Here is a 13,271-nt window from a genome sequence, read left to right on the forward strand (position 1 = left end):
TATTTGCAACAACAAACTACTTAAAGTATCGACTGAAATCTAGGGAAAGCTTATATCAAGTTTTTTTAAAAAGAGAATTCGTGTTTACTTGATCTGTGTTTGTGTGTTTGTATAAGTGCTTAACTTCTTTCTGCAAAATTGTGATATTGATTTTGATCTTTAACCAGTTTCATCAATATATAATTCAATAAACATTACGTTATTTCATTAAACATTTTCGTTGTGTATTTATATTGAATTTTCTTATTTGTCTACCTTAATAACGTTATTTGTTTTATCTTTGAAATGGTGGAATCGCGTGGTTAAATTGGCAAAGTTTAACATATCCCCAGTGTTGTTTCTCGTAATAACTTTGTTTTTATTGGAACCATTTTAAAGAAGTCCTTAATATATCGCGTGTCTCATTTGATCAATAACTAACTACGTCCAAATATAAATATTCTAAGCAATTCAGATTTTTTTGTTCAAAGTTAGCAAAATTTCAAGTACAACCATAGTTTAACTTAAATTCAAATTTAAGGAAAATCGCTTATTTTTTAAATTATTTTTATTTAATTAGTTTTATTTTCGGTTGAAGAAATGGATTTTGCGATACGTTTCCGTGCTTTCTCGGCCGAGCGCGACTTTTTCTGTTAAATAATTCCGATCGAAACTTTATTCAGCGAAGAAATAACTCATGAGCTGGAGAATTTAGCTCTACTCTCGCCACTATAGGAAAGTGTCGCGAGTCGTGCGGACCACTAAATCCGCACTATGGTTGCTGTTCTGGAACTCATTGACTTTAATTCAAAGTTTAATATTAATTTATTGCTAATTATATTCATCTGTAATTGGTAAGTAAAGTAAATTTTTGAATATTTTATAACTTTAATTTGTGTGAAAAACATTAATTTTGCCTAAATTTTCTGAATTTTTTCTTTTTCAACTTTTATACTTCATTCCCCCAAAACTTTAGCGTTGTAGAAGCTGTTGTTGTAAAATGGGCCTTGCATAAACCTACCTTATGCGTAGAAGACATGGAATATGTATTTCCAAAAGAACGTAAGTTAATTAATAATATTAGGTTTCGCGACCTAATTATCTATGAATATTTCTCAGAGGGACCGTACAATGTCAGTATTCAGTTAATAATTGGACAAGTTTACGGTGTCAGTGAGGAAGACATGGTAGGTTAAGTATTTTTGAGGTCAAGTAAGAGAAAGATGTTAATGAAACACCGCGTTTCAGACTTTTGGACTGCAAGTCAAACTTTACGAGTTTTGGAATGATCCTTCTTTGAACATATCCAACTTCAAATTGAAACAATCCGAGCAAGTGCCCCAGAACATTATCAAATGTATTTGGAAGCCAGACACGGTGTTCAAAAACTGCAAAGAGGTCAAGCTCTTCGACTATCCAAAGCCAAATACTTATCTAAAGGTTGATCGAGATGGTAGTTTTTATAGGACCGGATGGTGAGTGTTAAAGTTCTAATAGAATCAGCTTACACTCTTCCTTGTGCCATTATTATTATGATATCGATTTTACTACCGCCTAAATCCATCAATTGAGCCAATAGTTCCTTCAATGACTTTCACCCTTTTATAATATCAATAGTTCTTACATGAAAAGAGCATTTAGTCCGCATTTAAAATGCTCACGTAATCTTTCAAGAAAACCGAACTTCCATTAATAAATACACTCACTAAAGTAACATTTAAGCTTTTATTACAAATTCAGGCCATATATTAAAATATAACGATTTACTCCCTTAAGTGTATTTTGTAATGGTACAGCCTTGTACTGAGAGTTAATGACGTGAAAGTTCACTACACTTTAGCAAGCGTTTAACAGTGCTTTACCAGGCCTATACTATACGAGATTGTTAGACTTCCATCTCTTATCATTTGACGACTAGCTTTTAGCAGGGAAGAGGTATGTGAAAAGGAGTAGCCAATGGTATTAAGCGGTAGGGTCGCCATTTAGAGGTATGGAGACACAGATCTATCCGAGGTCGACTAGTAGCTACTACGCTCAGAGGCACGGAATTTCGTCATCTTTGACGTCAGCCTTTGGAGATAAGTGATAACTAACAGAAGAAAAAGAAAACCGGGTGTGCTCCTGAAACGAAAATTTCCTCTGTTAGGTCTCAGAGCGCTAACCCACAATCTACGGGAATTCTCTCTAACTTTACAAACCTCTTAGGCCTCTCCTTCCACATACTACCTCCCTGCTCACAGTAACCAATGTCAAACTTAAGGAACTTAACAGTATTATATAAACATAAAAATTATGTTTCCTCAGTAAGAAAACCCAAGAACAAGATTTCCCTCTTTCTTTTTTGAATAGTTAAGTTATTTTACTCTAGTTTCTAATTTCGTAATAGGTTTCGCTTGTTGGCCACGTGCTACATGGATTTTCATTTGTACCCACTCGACAGTCAAAACTGTTCTCTAAATATAGTATTCCGTAAGGTGTTTTTTTAACACGGAAGTACTCTCAAACATATTAAAAATTAACGTGTACTTTTATCAACAGTCGCTAGTAGATCTAACGAAGCTAACCTATATTGGAAAGAAAAAACAAAGACTTTCGGAGAGACCATTGTTTTGGAATCTAAAAAAACCTTGACCTACGAGGTGCACGCTGTGTACCCTGAAAGGCACACTTACGAATACAAAAAGGGAATTAACTACACAACCTTAACGGCCAGATTCATTTTTACCAGAAGATTAACGGGTAGGTGTTGATTAATAGCTAGAATTAATTTATTATTAAAGAATGCGTTAATATTTATTAGGTGCCATTTTAAATACTTATATCCCGTCCCTAATGGTGGTGGCTCTCTCCTACATATCATTTTGGTTGGACATTAGAGCCGTACCTGGACGCGTGACTGTAGGAGTTACTGCTCTTTTGACATTAGGTGGAATTGATTCTTTAATAATTGAGCCTACGTAATGGAAAAATACCCCGTCAATAATTATGTTTTTTAATGTATAGCAACCGAAATTGTTCACGTGAGAAATTCATTACCGCCACTGGATTACATGACTGCTTTGGATATTTGGCTCTTTGGATGTTTATTCTTGGTTTTTATGTCACTACTTGAATTCACGTTAGCTCAAATATGGTCTAGAAAAACGGTCTCAATACCGGTAAGATTATTATTATTTTTCTTAAGTCTGGAAAAAGACCAAATTGGGCAAGGAATTTTGATGAACAATGTAAAACCCAAGAGCAACAATGTTACCCTTTCGGTCAATATTACTCCGTTTGACTAGCATTAAAGTAGAAGTGACCCATGGAATCTCTTTTCGTCACCCCCAACTCCTAACCGTGCAAGGATGATACTGATAGTTTTAGAGGTGGGCCATGATAACGTCAATAAATAATTGATACGAGCTCCTCCCACACCTTTAAATATCATAAAGATTCTCTTTGTCACTTCTATGATTTAATGGTTTGACTTTAATCGAATATTCAAAGGCGAAAGCCAGTCGTAATAACAGCGTCAGTCCTCAACCCGCTTGGTCAACGACGGACGAAGAGAGCAAAGAAAGGGACTTGAACAATAAACTGAATAGGAAAACATTGTGCATAAAAGAACTACATATTAAAAAGCAAGTTGTCGAATTCTCGTCGTACGATGTCAACGTCTTTGATAAAGTGTCGCGTTTCTTATTTCCTGGCGTGACCATCTTATTTACATTGAGTTACTGGTTATATTTCGCCGGATGACAAATTCCGTTTAAACTAAGCCAACCCCAACGTATTATTGATCCATTTTTCAAGTACAGGTAAGCGATTATTTAAACTGCTTGTATATAAACAACGCACGATTTATTATTTTAACAAAACATAGGTAAATTTTAAATTACAGTCAATTGAGGAATGCTATTGGCAGGGGCCAATTGTTACGTGGAACAGGCGTACGGTGGCAAATCACCCCAAGTCGTCCATACAAAATTGTGTAAATCGGGATCACTGGCAGCGACGTTATATTTCGCAGGAAAATTATTAATAGTGAGGTTGTATTCCTTGATCTTCTCCATTAATGACTTTACAATCTGACACAAGAAAAATTGAAATATGAACGTTAAATATTTTTGCTGAAAATGACACGTACACGTCTTTAAGTGCAATGTGCGGTTCAAAAACTGAATGCATTAAGGTGACTCAACAACGTTTGACTAAAGTGCAGTTTTGTGTTCAACGTCTGTACTTGAGTAGTATATTAGATTGTTGAACGAAATTTAAATTTGGCCTACAAGGTAGACGTTTTAATGTATGAACTTAACCTCCTTAACACCGGAAGAAATATAAACAAACAAGCATTGTTTACCTCTGGTTTTTCGGAGACGATATTATTGTATTCGCACGGATCTTTTACAACGTCGAATAAGTAAATAGGGGCTGTTGTAACTGGTGGCCTTGGCCCGCAAGTGACATTTAAGGCAGTGTAAAAATTAGACTGAGATACTGAAAAGTGGCGATCTATTTTCCTTAAGCTCCTAGCTACGGCTGATTGTTTGACTAGTATGGGAAGACGCTTTAAATTAGCCAAACTTAAGTTATCACGTCCACTGGGATTGAACCTTGGAGATAAGGACGACTTGTAAAATATTTTCTAAAACTATTAAAATTTATTTAATGTACCAGTTGGCGTACTGATTTGGAGCTCCTTGGTATAATTTGTAGTTACCACTTCGTATTCCCGCTTCACCAATTTCATTATCAATATTAAGTAGAATTTCCTCCCTCTGTGAGGGTTCGTCCTTGATTAGTGAGTCCCATTGGTCAAAGCCGTCAATGTCCCCGAGGTCCTTAACATCTCCACCTAACGGTTAACAATACGACTTCATTTCCATGAAATTCGTGATATTCAATGGCTAAACCTACCAGCAGCGTGATAAAGTGTGGGTAACAAATCTGTTATATGAAGTAATTGTCGTCGTACTCGGAATGGATTATAGGGGTCTTTTTTGGATGGGAGACGGCTACTCCATAATACACCAACTCCTCTAACACCACCCTCGAATAAGGAGAATTTTCCACCCCTTAATGGCCAGTTTGAAGAAATATTTTGTAACCTCGGAGCCAAGACACCAAATGCATCGCCCCCATTATCGGTTGTAAATAATATAATAGAATTGTTTAGCATTTGTTTTTGGGCCAACTCTTCAAAAATCTGTCCTGTTGATTTATCAACGGCCGTCATCATACCTAAACAAAATTATACAGGTTCAAATAATTTTATATGTCACATAAAGGATAAGATTTTAAGTGAAATGTCAAAACTGGTTCATAATATTCAAAGCGTGCTATGTCGTTTTGAACTGGCGCAGAATAACGTAAACATAGCTAGTCCTCAGGGACAGACGAACAGAGTAAAATTCTGAAATATAATTACTTGCTTCCGCGACTTAAGTTACGTGACCTAATATAACATACGGGGGTTGTATTCTATATATTTCAAAGAGTAATTATATCTTATCACGAAATATAATAAGGCCTATATATACTTTCACTAACATTAATGACCATACAGTACATATTGGCATTTTGGGTTTCACTTTCATCTTTTTCTAAGTAAAAAACTAACCAGCAAACAACCTTCTATTGACGTTTCTTATATGGGGCAACATTCTAGTATATTCAACGGGCGAAGCCAAACTTCCGTAAATATTTCCAAAATGTACAGCTTTATGAGCTAAGTACAGAAAAAGAGGCTGAAAGAATAAAATCATTGTTTACTTATTTAAAAAGTAGTTAAAGTCTCGCGTTTTTATTTACATTTGACGTGTCGTGATCTCTTATCTTATCCAAGGCCTTTTTCGTCAACAGCTCAGTTGAGTATTGACCAGATTCGTTGAAGGCCGTCACAAAATTATCGTGTAAATCAAAACCCCAATATGGACCCTGATTAGACACGATAAGGATTATATAATTAGGTACTCATTTCTTTTCAAACACCATGCAGTTATTGAAATTATACTTCTAAGTAAGTCTGATCGTAATAATCCCCGGTTGCTTCGTAAGAACCAAAAAACGAATCGAATCCCCGGAAAGTTGGCGTATATTCTTTTTTGTAATTCCCAAGATGCCACTGAAAATCGAAATTATGATATCAGACAGAGGGGTGTTACGTGAAACTTAAATTGAAATATTAACAAACCTTTCCAAACGCGTGCGTCGAGTAACCCAGTTTTTTTAAGTACTGTGGCATAATGGTAAAATTCAAAGGCAAAACCTTAGTAGACGAAGCTGTTATTACCGAATGTTGCAGACCTATAAATCATACAAATCATATATTATTCAGCATTCATTATTTACACTTTACCTTAGTACCTGTGTGAATAGGATAGTAACCGGACATTAAAGCTGACCTTGAAGGAGTACACACTGGTTGGACGTAATAGTTCTCCAGAACCAAACCTGTGTAAAATTTAAATTATTTATAATTAATTTTTTTTTAAATTATAATAGAAGTATGTCACATACCATCCGCGGCCATTGCGTCAATATTTGGCGTTGGAATTTGCGGTGATCCGTGAAAACTAACGTCATTCCAACCCTGTATATTGTTACAAAAGCTTTAAATTTAATTGCAACTTAATTAAATAATTAAATCAAAATTAAACTTACCAAATCATCGCAAACAATTATAACAATATTAGGACGTGTTGGTTCGCTGTATTCCATAGACCAACACTGAGCTATTACCATCGCAATAATGGTTAAGGCGACGTTCTTCTGAAGATACATGATTTAAATTTGAAGGCAAGCGGTCTGAACACCTCTTCCAGATTATGAAGAAATAGTAAGAACGTGATCCGACTTAAAGAGAGTGATACTAATCCGATGAAATATATTTTTACACGAATGTACAACGCTGTATACCCTACAGTATTGCGTGAAAAAGTAGTTTTACTCGTATATTATGCTAACTAAGTACAGTCTGGAAAATTAGTATCTCTAGTAAAGAAAAACCGGACTCAGATTACATCACAATTCGGAAGACAACTTGATCAATCTGAACGTTACACTTAACAGGATATTTTATAGTAGAAAAAAAGTGCCATTACTTATTGGTGAACGCGTATATCAAAGCAGACGGGACGGAACTGGGCTCTAGTGAATACTAAACTACTTTCAATTTAGTATTTTAAAACCCTTTAATTGTTTAGAATCGTTTTCCGTTTTGTGGTGAAATTTTATTCAGAACTAGTGAGGTAAGCTATATATATATATATACTAGTTCCTAGCTCCAGTTGTCAATAGAGCGTAGAAATAATATCTTGTTTGAAAAAATGACTAACCTTTGTAATACCGTTTTAGAGGAGGTGTTTAGTCGTAATCTGGGGCAGCCTTGTTTCATACCACAGCGAAGGAAAACATTTTCCTACCTTCAAAATGTTTAGGTAAATAAAGAAGGACAAGGTTTAATAATATTAAAATTTGAATAATTATCAATAAAATTATCGGGTATTATTTAACAGTTGCTAGTCGAGGCCATGACCAACAAATTCCATCTGTTTTAAAGAATTAACATAACAATAATATTAATTTAAGATGGCCTACAATGTGCCCTTCCTTATATAATGAAATTATATCATGAAAAACATTTTATTTAACTGTTTCTCGTTTGGAAAATTATTTACAAAGTTTTGGACCGCTTGAGTAATTGGTCTATACACGAAAATTATATGTTTTAACTTAATAATAAATCGTTTAGAATATCGAGATATCTGGGAGAGTATAGTATATTAAAGGCGTTACCTTTTCATACAATTTTATTGTTATTATAAAAATCAATTTAAAATTAGTTACTAAGTTATTATGAAAGCACTCGGTGTGTGTGTTTTTAATCTTTTTTAAATACAATAATATTATTGTTGGCACTTTCTTCAACGCCCCTTATATCATCAAAAAATATACGTACATTTATATATTGGTTAAGTTAAAGGGAAGCTATAAATCGATTTTAATTACGCCAGTTAATTAAAATCGAATTTGTCTACTGTACCGGTAATGTCTATAGGATATTGATTTCACAGAGAAGAAGTAGCCCTTTTGTTTGTTTACTTATTTATTATAAAGCTCTTAATTAATGACTCGAAAATATTGGGTAACTTCGCAATTCCTCGGTGCACGTAATGTCTATGAGGATGAGTATGACCGTTCAATAAATTAAATGTTCAACCCCTGTTAGGTATCTATCTCCTTCTCACGACATGAATTAGAGAGTCTGAGATCTAGTATTAAGAAAAAGGCACTGCCTCTCGACTGATTCAACTCTGTTTTGGTTGAAATAATTAAGGTATCCTATCTTATAAAGATAGAAACTTAACCAGAGCCTCGTAGAGAACTTTAGGATGGACACCGGCTTCGGCTGTGTACCGAACTCCGCGAATGATACCATCCCCGTTGCCTTTATGAATACCAAATTCACCGACGATTAAACCTTCAGGGGTTTTCTCTTCGTAACGGAACCTTTTCACTTGTCCCTCGTCGACGCTGTAACCCAGTCTGTAACTTTCCTCCTCTTCTTCGGCTGTTTTGTTACCCCGACCGTACGTCATTAACTCCTCGAGTAACTTTTCCGGTGACGTTCTGAGTGGTAACTCGGTTGTCCTCGTTGGTAATTCCGTTGTATCTTCGGCAACAAACGAAGGTGGTTGGGTTCCCGTCTTTTCTTTGGGTCCCTGTTCTTTTTGGGGTGGTTGAGTTGGTTCAGGGTAAACGAGGGCGGGATTGTGGGGAGGGGGAGGATGATGTTGAACGTTGACTCCCTCGCCATTGAAAACGTTAGGCGGTGCCTGGAAATTGGATCCTTCATTGCCCGGGAAAACGAAGGATTGGAGGTCGTGGCGCTCACCTACTGATTGTGGGCGTCGGTTCAAAACTGTTCGGTTTTAAAAACAATCATTAATCAATCTATAGTTAAATTTCAAGGGTAGAGCGGCAAGGTTAGACTAATGCTCCAAATGTTTAACATTCTTCTTGATCAATACCAAGTCTTATGTCAAACGTATGGAAACACACATATTTGAACCAAGATCGATCATTACCTTCTCCATGTAAGGATCCACGAATTCCTAGATGACTTAATATACGGCTGGGTTTAGCGAATGAAAGAAGCCTCAAGGTATCAGAGTCTATCTCTTGCCTGATAGCTTCGTCCGTAATGGAGTGTCCTTGCCTAAGTACAACCGTTGTGGGTGTGTTCAGTGAGAGACCAGAAGCGGCACCGGGAACAGGTAAAGCGATTGAACCCGTGGTCATTATGTAAACCAGGAAAATGGAAGACAATATCTTAAAATAAAGATAAGAAAATAAAGTTAGACTTGGGTCAAGAGGAAGAAACGGGAATTACTGTATGGGTGGGTGTGTGTATTGTATTGAAACTATTCATCTTCTACTTATTCCGGAACTATTTGGTAATCCCCTTCCGTTTAACGTAGGAACGTGTAGGCGAAGTTAAGACTTAAGAAATGACGTTGGCGGGTGCTTTTCTTTTGCCACAACTAAAACGGTTTTAAGGCGTTCACCCCTATACCCCTTGTCAAGTTTGTAACTACTACGACATTGTGAGTGTGGTAAAACCCACGTATTATTTTTGGAAATATTTTGGGCGTCTTAAACACCGGGTCCCGTATACATCCTTTCTTACTTAACTTAAATTTTAAGTTCAATGTCATGGGCTATTTTCAGGGTGTATTTTTAAATTATTTTTAATTCGTCTCCAAAATAAATGCAGGAAAAAAACTAAGAAAAATATATCGGTAAATTAGTGAAACGTTTTATATTCGGGTCGAATTTATCGTTTATTAATATCTTGGGATTTTAATATGCTAATAACCGTATTAAAAAGATATTAATTTATTTTTATTTTTTAAATAAATCTAGTTCGCCAATATCGAAATGTTAATGAGACCATTTTGGTGACGTGATGGCCTTGCTGAGGTAGTATCTTATTTTAGTGTGATTTGCTATTTAAATCTCATTCCTCAATAGAACTAAAGATAACTGTTCTTTAAAACAGGATAAAATAGTCTATGGCCTATATGAGTTGGAACGATATTATTTCTTGGCATCGGCTTCAAAAATGCAGGAAATATCCTTGGATTATAATAATTATATTTATCTCAAAATTTTTAAATCATTTAGGCAGTTAAATACCAAAAAAATTATTGTCAAGTATAGTTATTTTAGATCCAGTTTGATATATAAACTATAATCTAATTTATTACCAATAAAAAAATACAATACTACAGGTACATTTTCGCCCACCATAAGTTAAAAACCTTGATATATCATTACGTACATTTTGACATTTTTCAAAATAATTTAAGAAAAAAGAAAAATTAAACTAGTTTTTGAAAAAATAATTTACAAATCTGCAAATCATTGAGAAAGGGCACTTCGTTATAAATTATAGGATAATTCAACTTTTAAAAAATTACAGCTGCCATTACACTATAATATCTTTTAATTTGACCCCCTTACGACCACGAGTTAAAATAAAAAATGGACTTAATAAAACACGGCAAGAGAAAAAGTAGAACGGCAAGCAAGCAGCAGGGTTTTAAAAAAATGTATTTCATTTATCTTCCACCCTGACGATGTGTTTTTAATAATAACAAAAGATATGTAGCGGGGTTTGGCAACGTAACTGCGCCGCGTTTTTTTTTTTAAATTAATCTCTAAACGGGTCTGTAGAAATTGTAGGAATTATCCCCTAAAGGAATTTAGTCTACTTACCCGAATTTGAAGGCCCGAAGCCAAGGAAAGTAAAGCCATATTTCCTAAACAACTTGAATTGAAGATATAAATCGATAAAAATCCAATATCCGGCGGATGCTGGAACTAACGCTAAATTCTTTAATTTTGCGTTGACGGCTGCATCTTCGCGATGTCCGGTACTATTAGTAATTGCGCGTGTACTTGCGGACGAACAAAAGCTAAACGTCAACAACGCCGCAACTATGGAAGTCCAAGCTACGCGATACGGTCCGGATGTGCAGTGGTGGTGGTGGTGATATATCCGTTTAACCTCTTTGAAGACCCAAAACTGGTACAAGGCAGAAACGAGAGAAGTCAAAGCTGTGTAGGATAGGAAGAATTCACACCACCGTACGTCAAGTTGGTCTCCTTTCGTGGAGCGTAGCTAGGCCGCCACTGAAGCTCCGGTAAGATTGTGCTCGGGTGAGAGTCGTTTTGATTTCCCCCCAACGTCTTACCTTTCCTCGTACAATTTTGAAATCGTAACCCCCAAAAACCTGCGTGCCGCCGTCATTTAGTCCCCAGCTATAGGGATTTCTCTCTCCCTTTTCTTTTTCATTTCTTCTTGTTTTTAATTTCTGAAAATTATCCAGCCCAAAAACAAGAAACTAAAAACTTGGGGTATATACACCTGTATTACATTTTAAATGCCACTGCCAATACCGCTTTTCGATAAGATTAACGTTATGGGTCTTGGTTAATGTTATTAAGTCAGGGGGTAAAATTTCTAGAGAGACATTAAGACTGGAGGTTAATTAAGTATAGCCGTTAATCCATTAAAAAAATCTGGTTTTACGGTATTAAAACCTCGCTAAATTGAGCTAATGTATCGAGAAATCCCGGGGAAATTACCTATTAACATAATTGTTGCATTGTTTTTACCATCAGATAGAAAGGAATGTGTTTAATTATAAAGGGGTATATTTATCACCTTGGAATTTATTTAGAAATAATAATTTATTACTAAATTTAAAAATTTGACTCGCCGCGATAAAGAGGATGGTATATACTCGTTATTATAAACACGCGTTGAAAATGAAAGTTAGTTAAAACTAGTTTCATTTAATTAATGATACGAAAGGGTAAGGGACACCATGATTATTCACGCCTTACGCCTCCAAACTCTATCTTTAGCCCTAACTAGTCTGGTTTTAAATCATGGGTAATCCCAGCGGTCTCATTTCCCACGAAGATCGGCTGGTATCTTCTATTATTTATAAATGTTTAATGGGGCATTGCAATTTAGTTATAGACTCTAGGTTGTGTATGTAGTTTCAACCTTGCCTTGGAAACAGTGCTAAGTGTCACAAGTTCATTTTCAAGAGCAGGCGACGAAGGTGCTCTATAACCCTATATGTAAACAATTTTCCAAACTTTGCCATAACTAAGCCTTAGCATAAACATTTCTCTGGTAATTTGGCGCCATTTCTTGCGTACTTATTCCAATTTCCAAGCAAAATTCTGCCTGATTTATGTATAAGTTATCTAATCCAAATGCAACCAAACCCTAATAAGAATTTAGGATTAAACGACAACAGATAAACAAAGATACGCTCATAAAATTCCTTTACAGTTTTTTTTTCTAAATAAATGACATCAAAACCGAAAATATTTTTGTTATTTCATTTCACCGTCGCAAAACTAGCTTATAAACAAAATATGCAATTAAGGAACAGTTATCTTAGCTTTCACTCTCCTATCACGTGAAAGCTCTTCAGTCTTCAGTTTTGTCTTCTATAGTTTGAAAATCGCATAGGCTTAGATGGTATAATAAGTTCTTAAAAGATTTTTGCGGTTTTTGGGAACCGAAGGACATCGGGTTTCGCGGCTGAGTGGGGTGGAGTCCAGGTTTATCCATTCCAGAGCGATTTGAAAAATATGATTACCTATTAAAATTCGATGGGAGTGTGTGTACTAGGCATGCTGGGACTCTGCGAAACCCTTTTTTTAATTTCATTCCTATATTAACCAAATTGGTATGGGTATAATAGAACAGTTTCCTTGAACAGTTTCGAGAAATCGAAGCCCTGGAATATATTAAAAATAATTTACAGTTTAAAAAGAGATCATTATGATAGGGTTTAATAATAGAGGTTGAGCGTATTGACGTTGTTGACTTTGCTTTAAATGAAGTTTACCTCTATTTCTTGGTTAATTATAAAGGTACAGGTGTTGTATTATCACTAAAGCAAACTTAAACTGATTTTTAAACCTTCAAAGGTTCAATAACTTATATTATCACAGGCGTGTCTTCCAAAAAATGTGTAAAAACTTTATTTTTGCCAGAAAGAGGTCGAATTACACGTCGGAAATAATCCCTTTTAAGAATCTGTCAAAATATATCATTTAAGATTATTGATTTGGACGTGCGGTGTCTCTTTATAGAGGATAATATCAATAACTCCATTGATTGAAGGTGTTCAAAATTAGCTGACGGCGACATGATATTAAATCGTTTTAATTTTAAATCCTTTCAAATGTAGGTATATAGGTATACACCCTAA

At 35.3% G+C, this 13,271-nt stretch overlaps 3 protein-coding genes across 3 annotated transcripts; 1 reads left to right on the plus strand and 2 right to left on the minus strand.

The window, feature by feature from the left end:
* Positions 1-307: 307 nt before the first annotated feature.
* LOC149661810 (gamma-aminobutyric acid receptor subunit rho-3-like) lies at positions 308-4,633 on the plus strand. Its single transcript, XM_089843816.1, has 10 exons — positions 308-833; positions 956-1,041; positions 1,099-1,166; positions 1,228-1,454; positions 2,366-2,448; positions 2,518-2,718; positions 2,780-2,905; positions 2,983-3,137; positions 3,469-3,779; positions 3,863-4,633. The coding sequence occupies exons 1-9, from the start codon at positions 754-756 to the stop codon at positions 3,718-3,720; spliced, it is 1,278 nt and encodes a 425-aa protein (XP_089699942.1). The 5' UTR covers positions 308-753; the 3' UTR covers positions 3,721-3,779; positions 3,863-4,633.
* LOC149661811 (arylsulfatase I-like) lies at positions 3,897-6,747 on the minus strand. Its single transcript, XM_089843817.1, has 11 exons — positions 6,628-6,747; positions 6,484-6,556; positions 6,331-6,417; positions 6,158-6,270; positions 5,978-6,088; positions 5,776-5,901; positions 5,585-5,711; positions 4,882-5,205; positions 4,630-4,819; positions 4,325-4,577; positions 3,897-4,049 (listed from the first exon to the last, which is right to left on the minus strand). Exons 1-11 carry the CDS (start codon positions 6,745-6,747, stop codon positions 3,897-3,899), a joined length of 1,677 nt encoding a protein of 558 aa, XP_089699943.1.
* An 866-nt stretch (positions 6,748-7,613) lies between these two features.
* Positions 7,614-11,342, minus strand: LOC149661812 (uncharacterized). Its single transcript, XM_089843885.1, has 3 exons — positions 10,747-11,342; positions 9,054-9,297; positions 7,614-8,887 (listed from the first exon to the last, which is right to left on the minus strand). The coding sequence occupies exons 1-3, from the start codon at positions 10,783-10,785 to the stop codon at positions 8,313-8,315; spliced, it is 858 nt and encodes a 285-aa protein (XP_089700011.1). The 5' UTR covers positions 10,786-11,342; the 3' UTR covers positions 7,614-8,312.
* Between the last annotated feature and the right edge of the window lie 1,929 nt (positions 11,343-13,271).

This window comes from Phalangium opilio, unplaced genomic scaffold, assembly GCF_054372755.1.
Source record: "Phalangium opilio isolate 3A_F unplaced genomic scaffold, DU_Popi_V2 ptg000070l_1, whole genome shotgun sequence".
NCBI lineage: Eukaryota > Metazoa > Arthropoda > Arachnida > Opiliones > Phalangiidae > Phalangium > Phalangium opilio.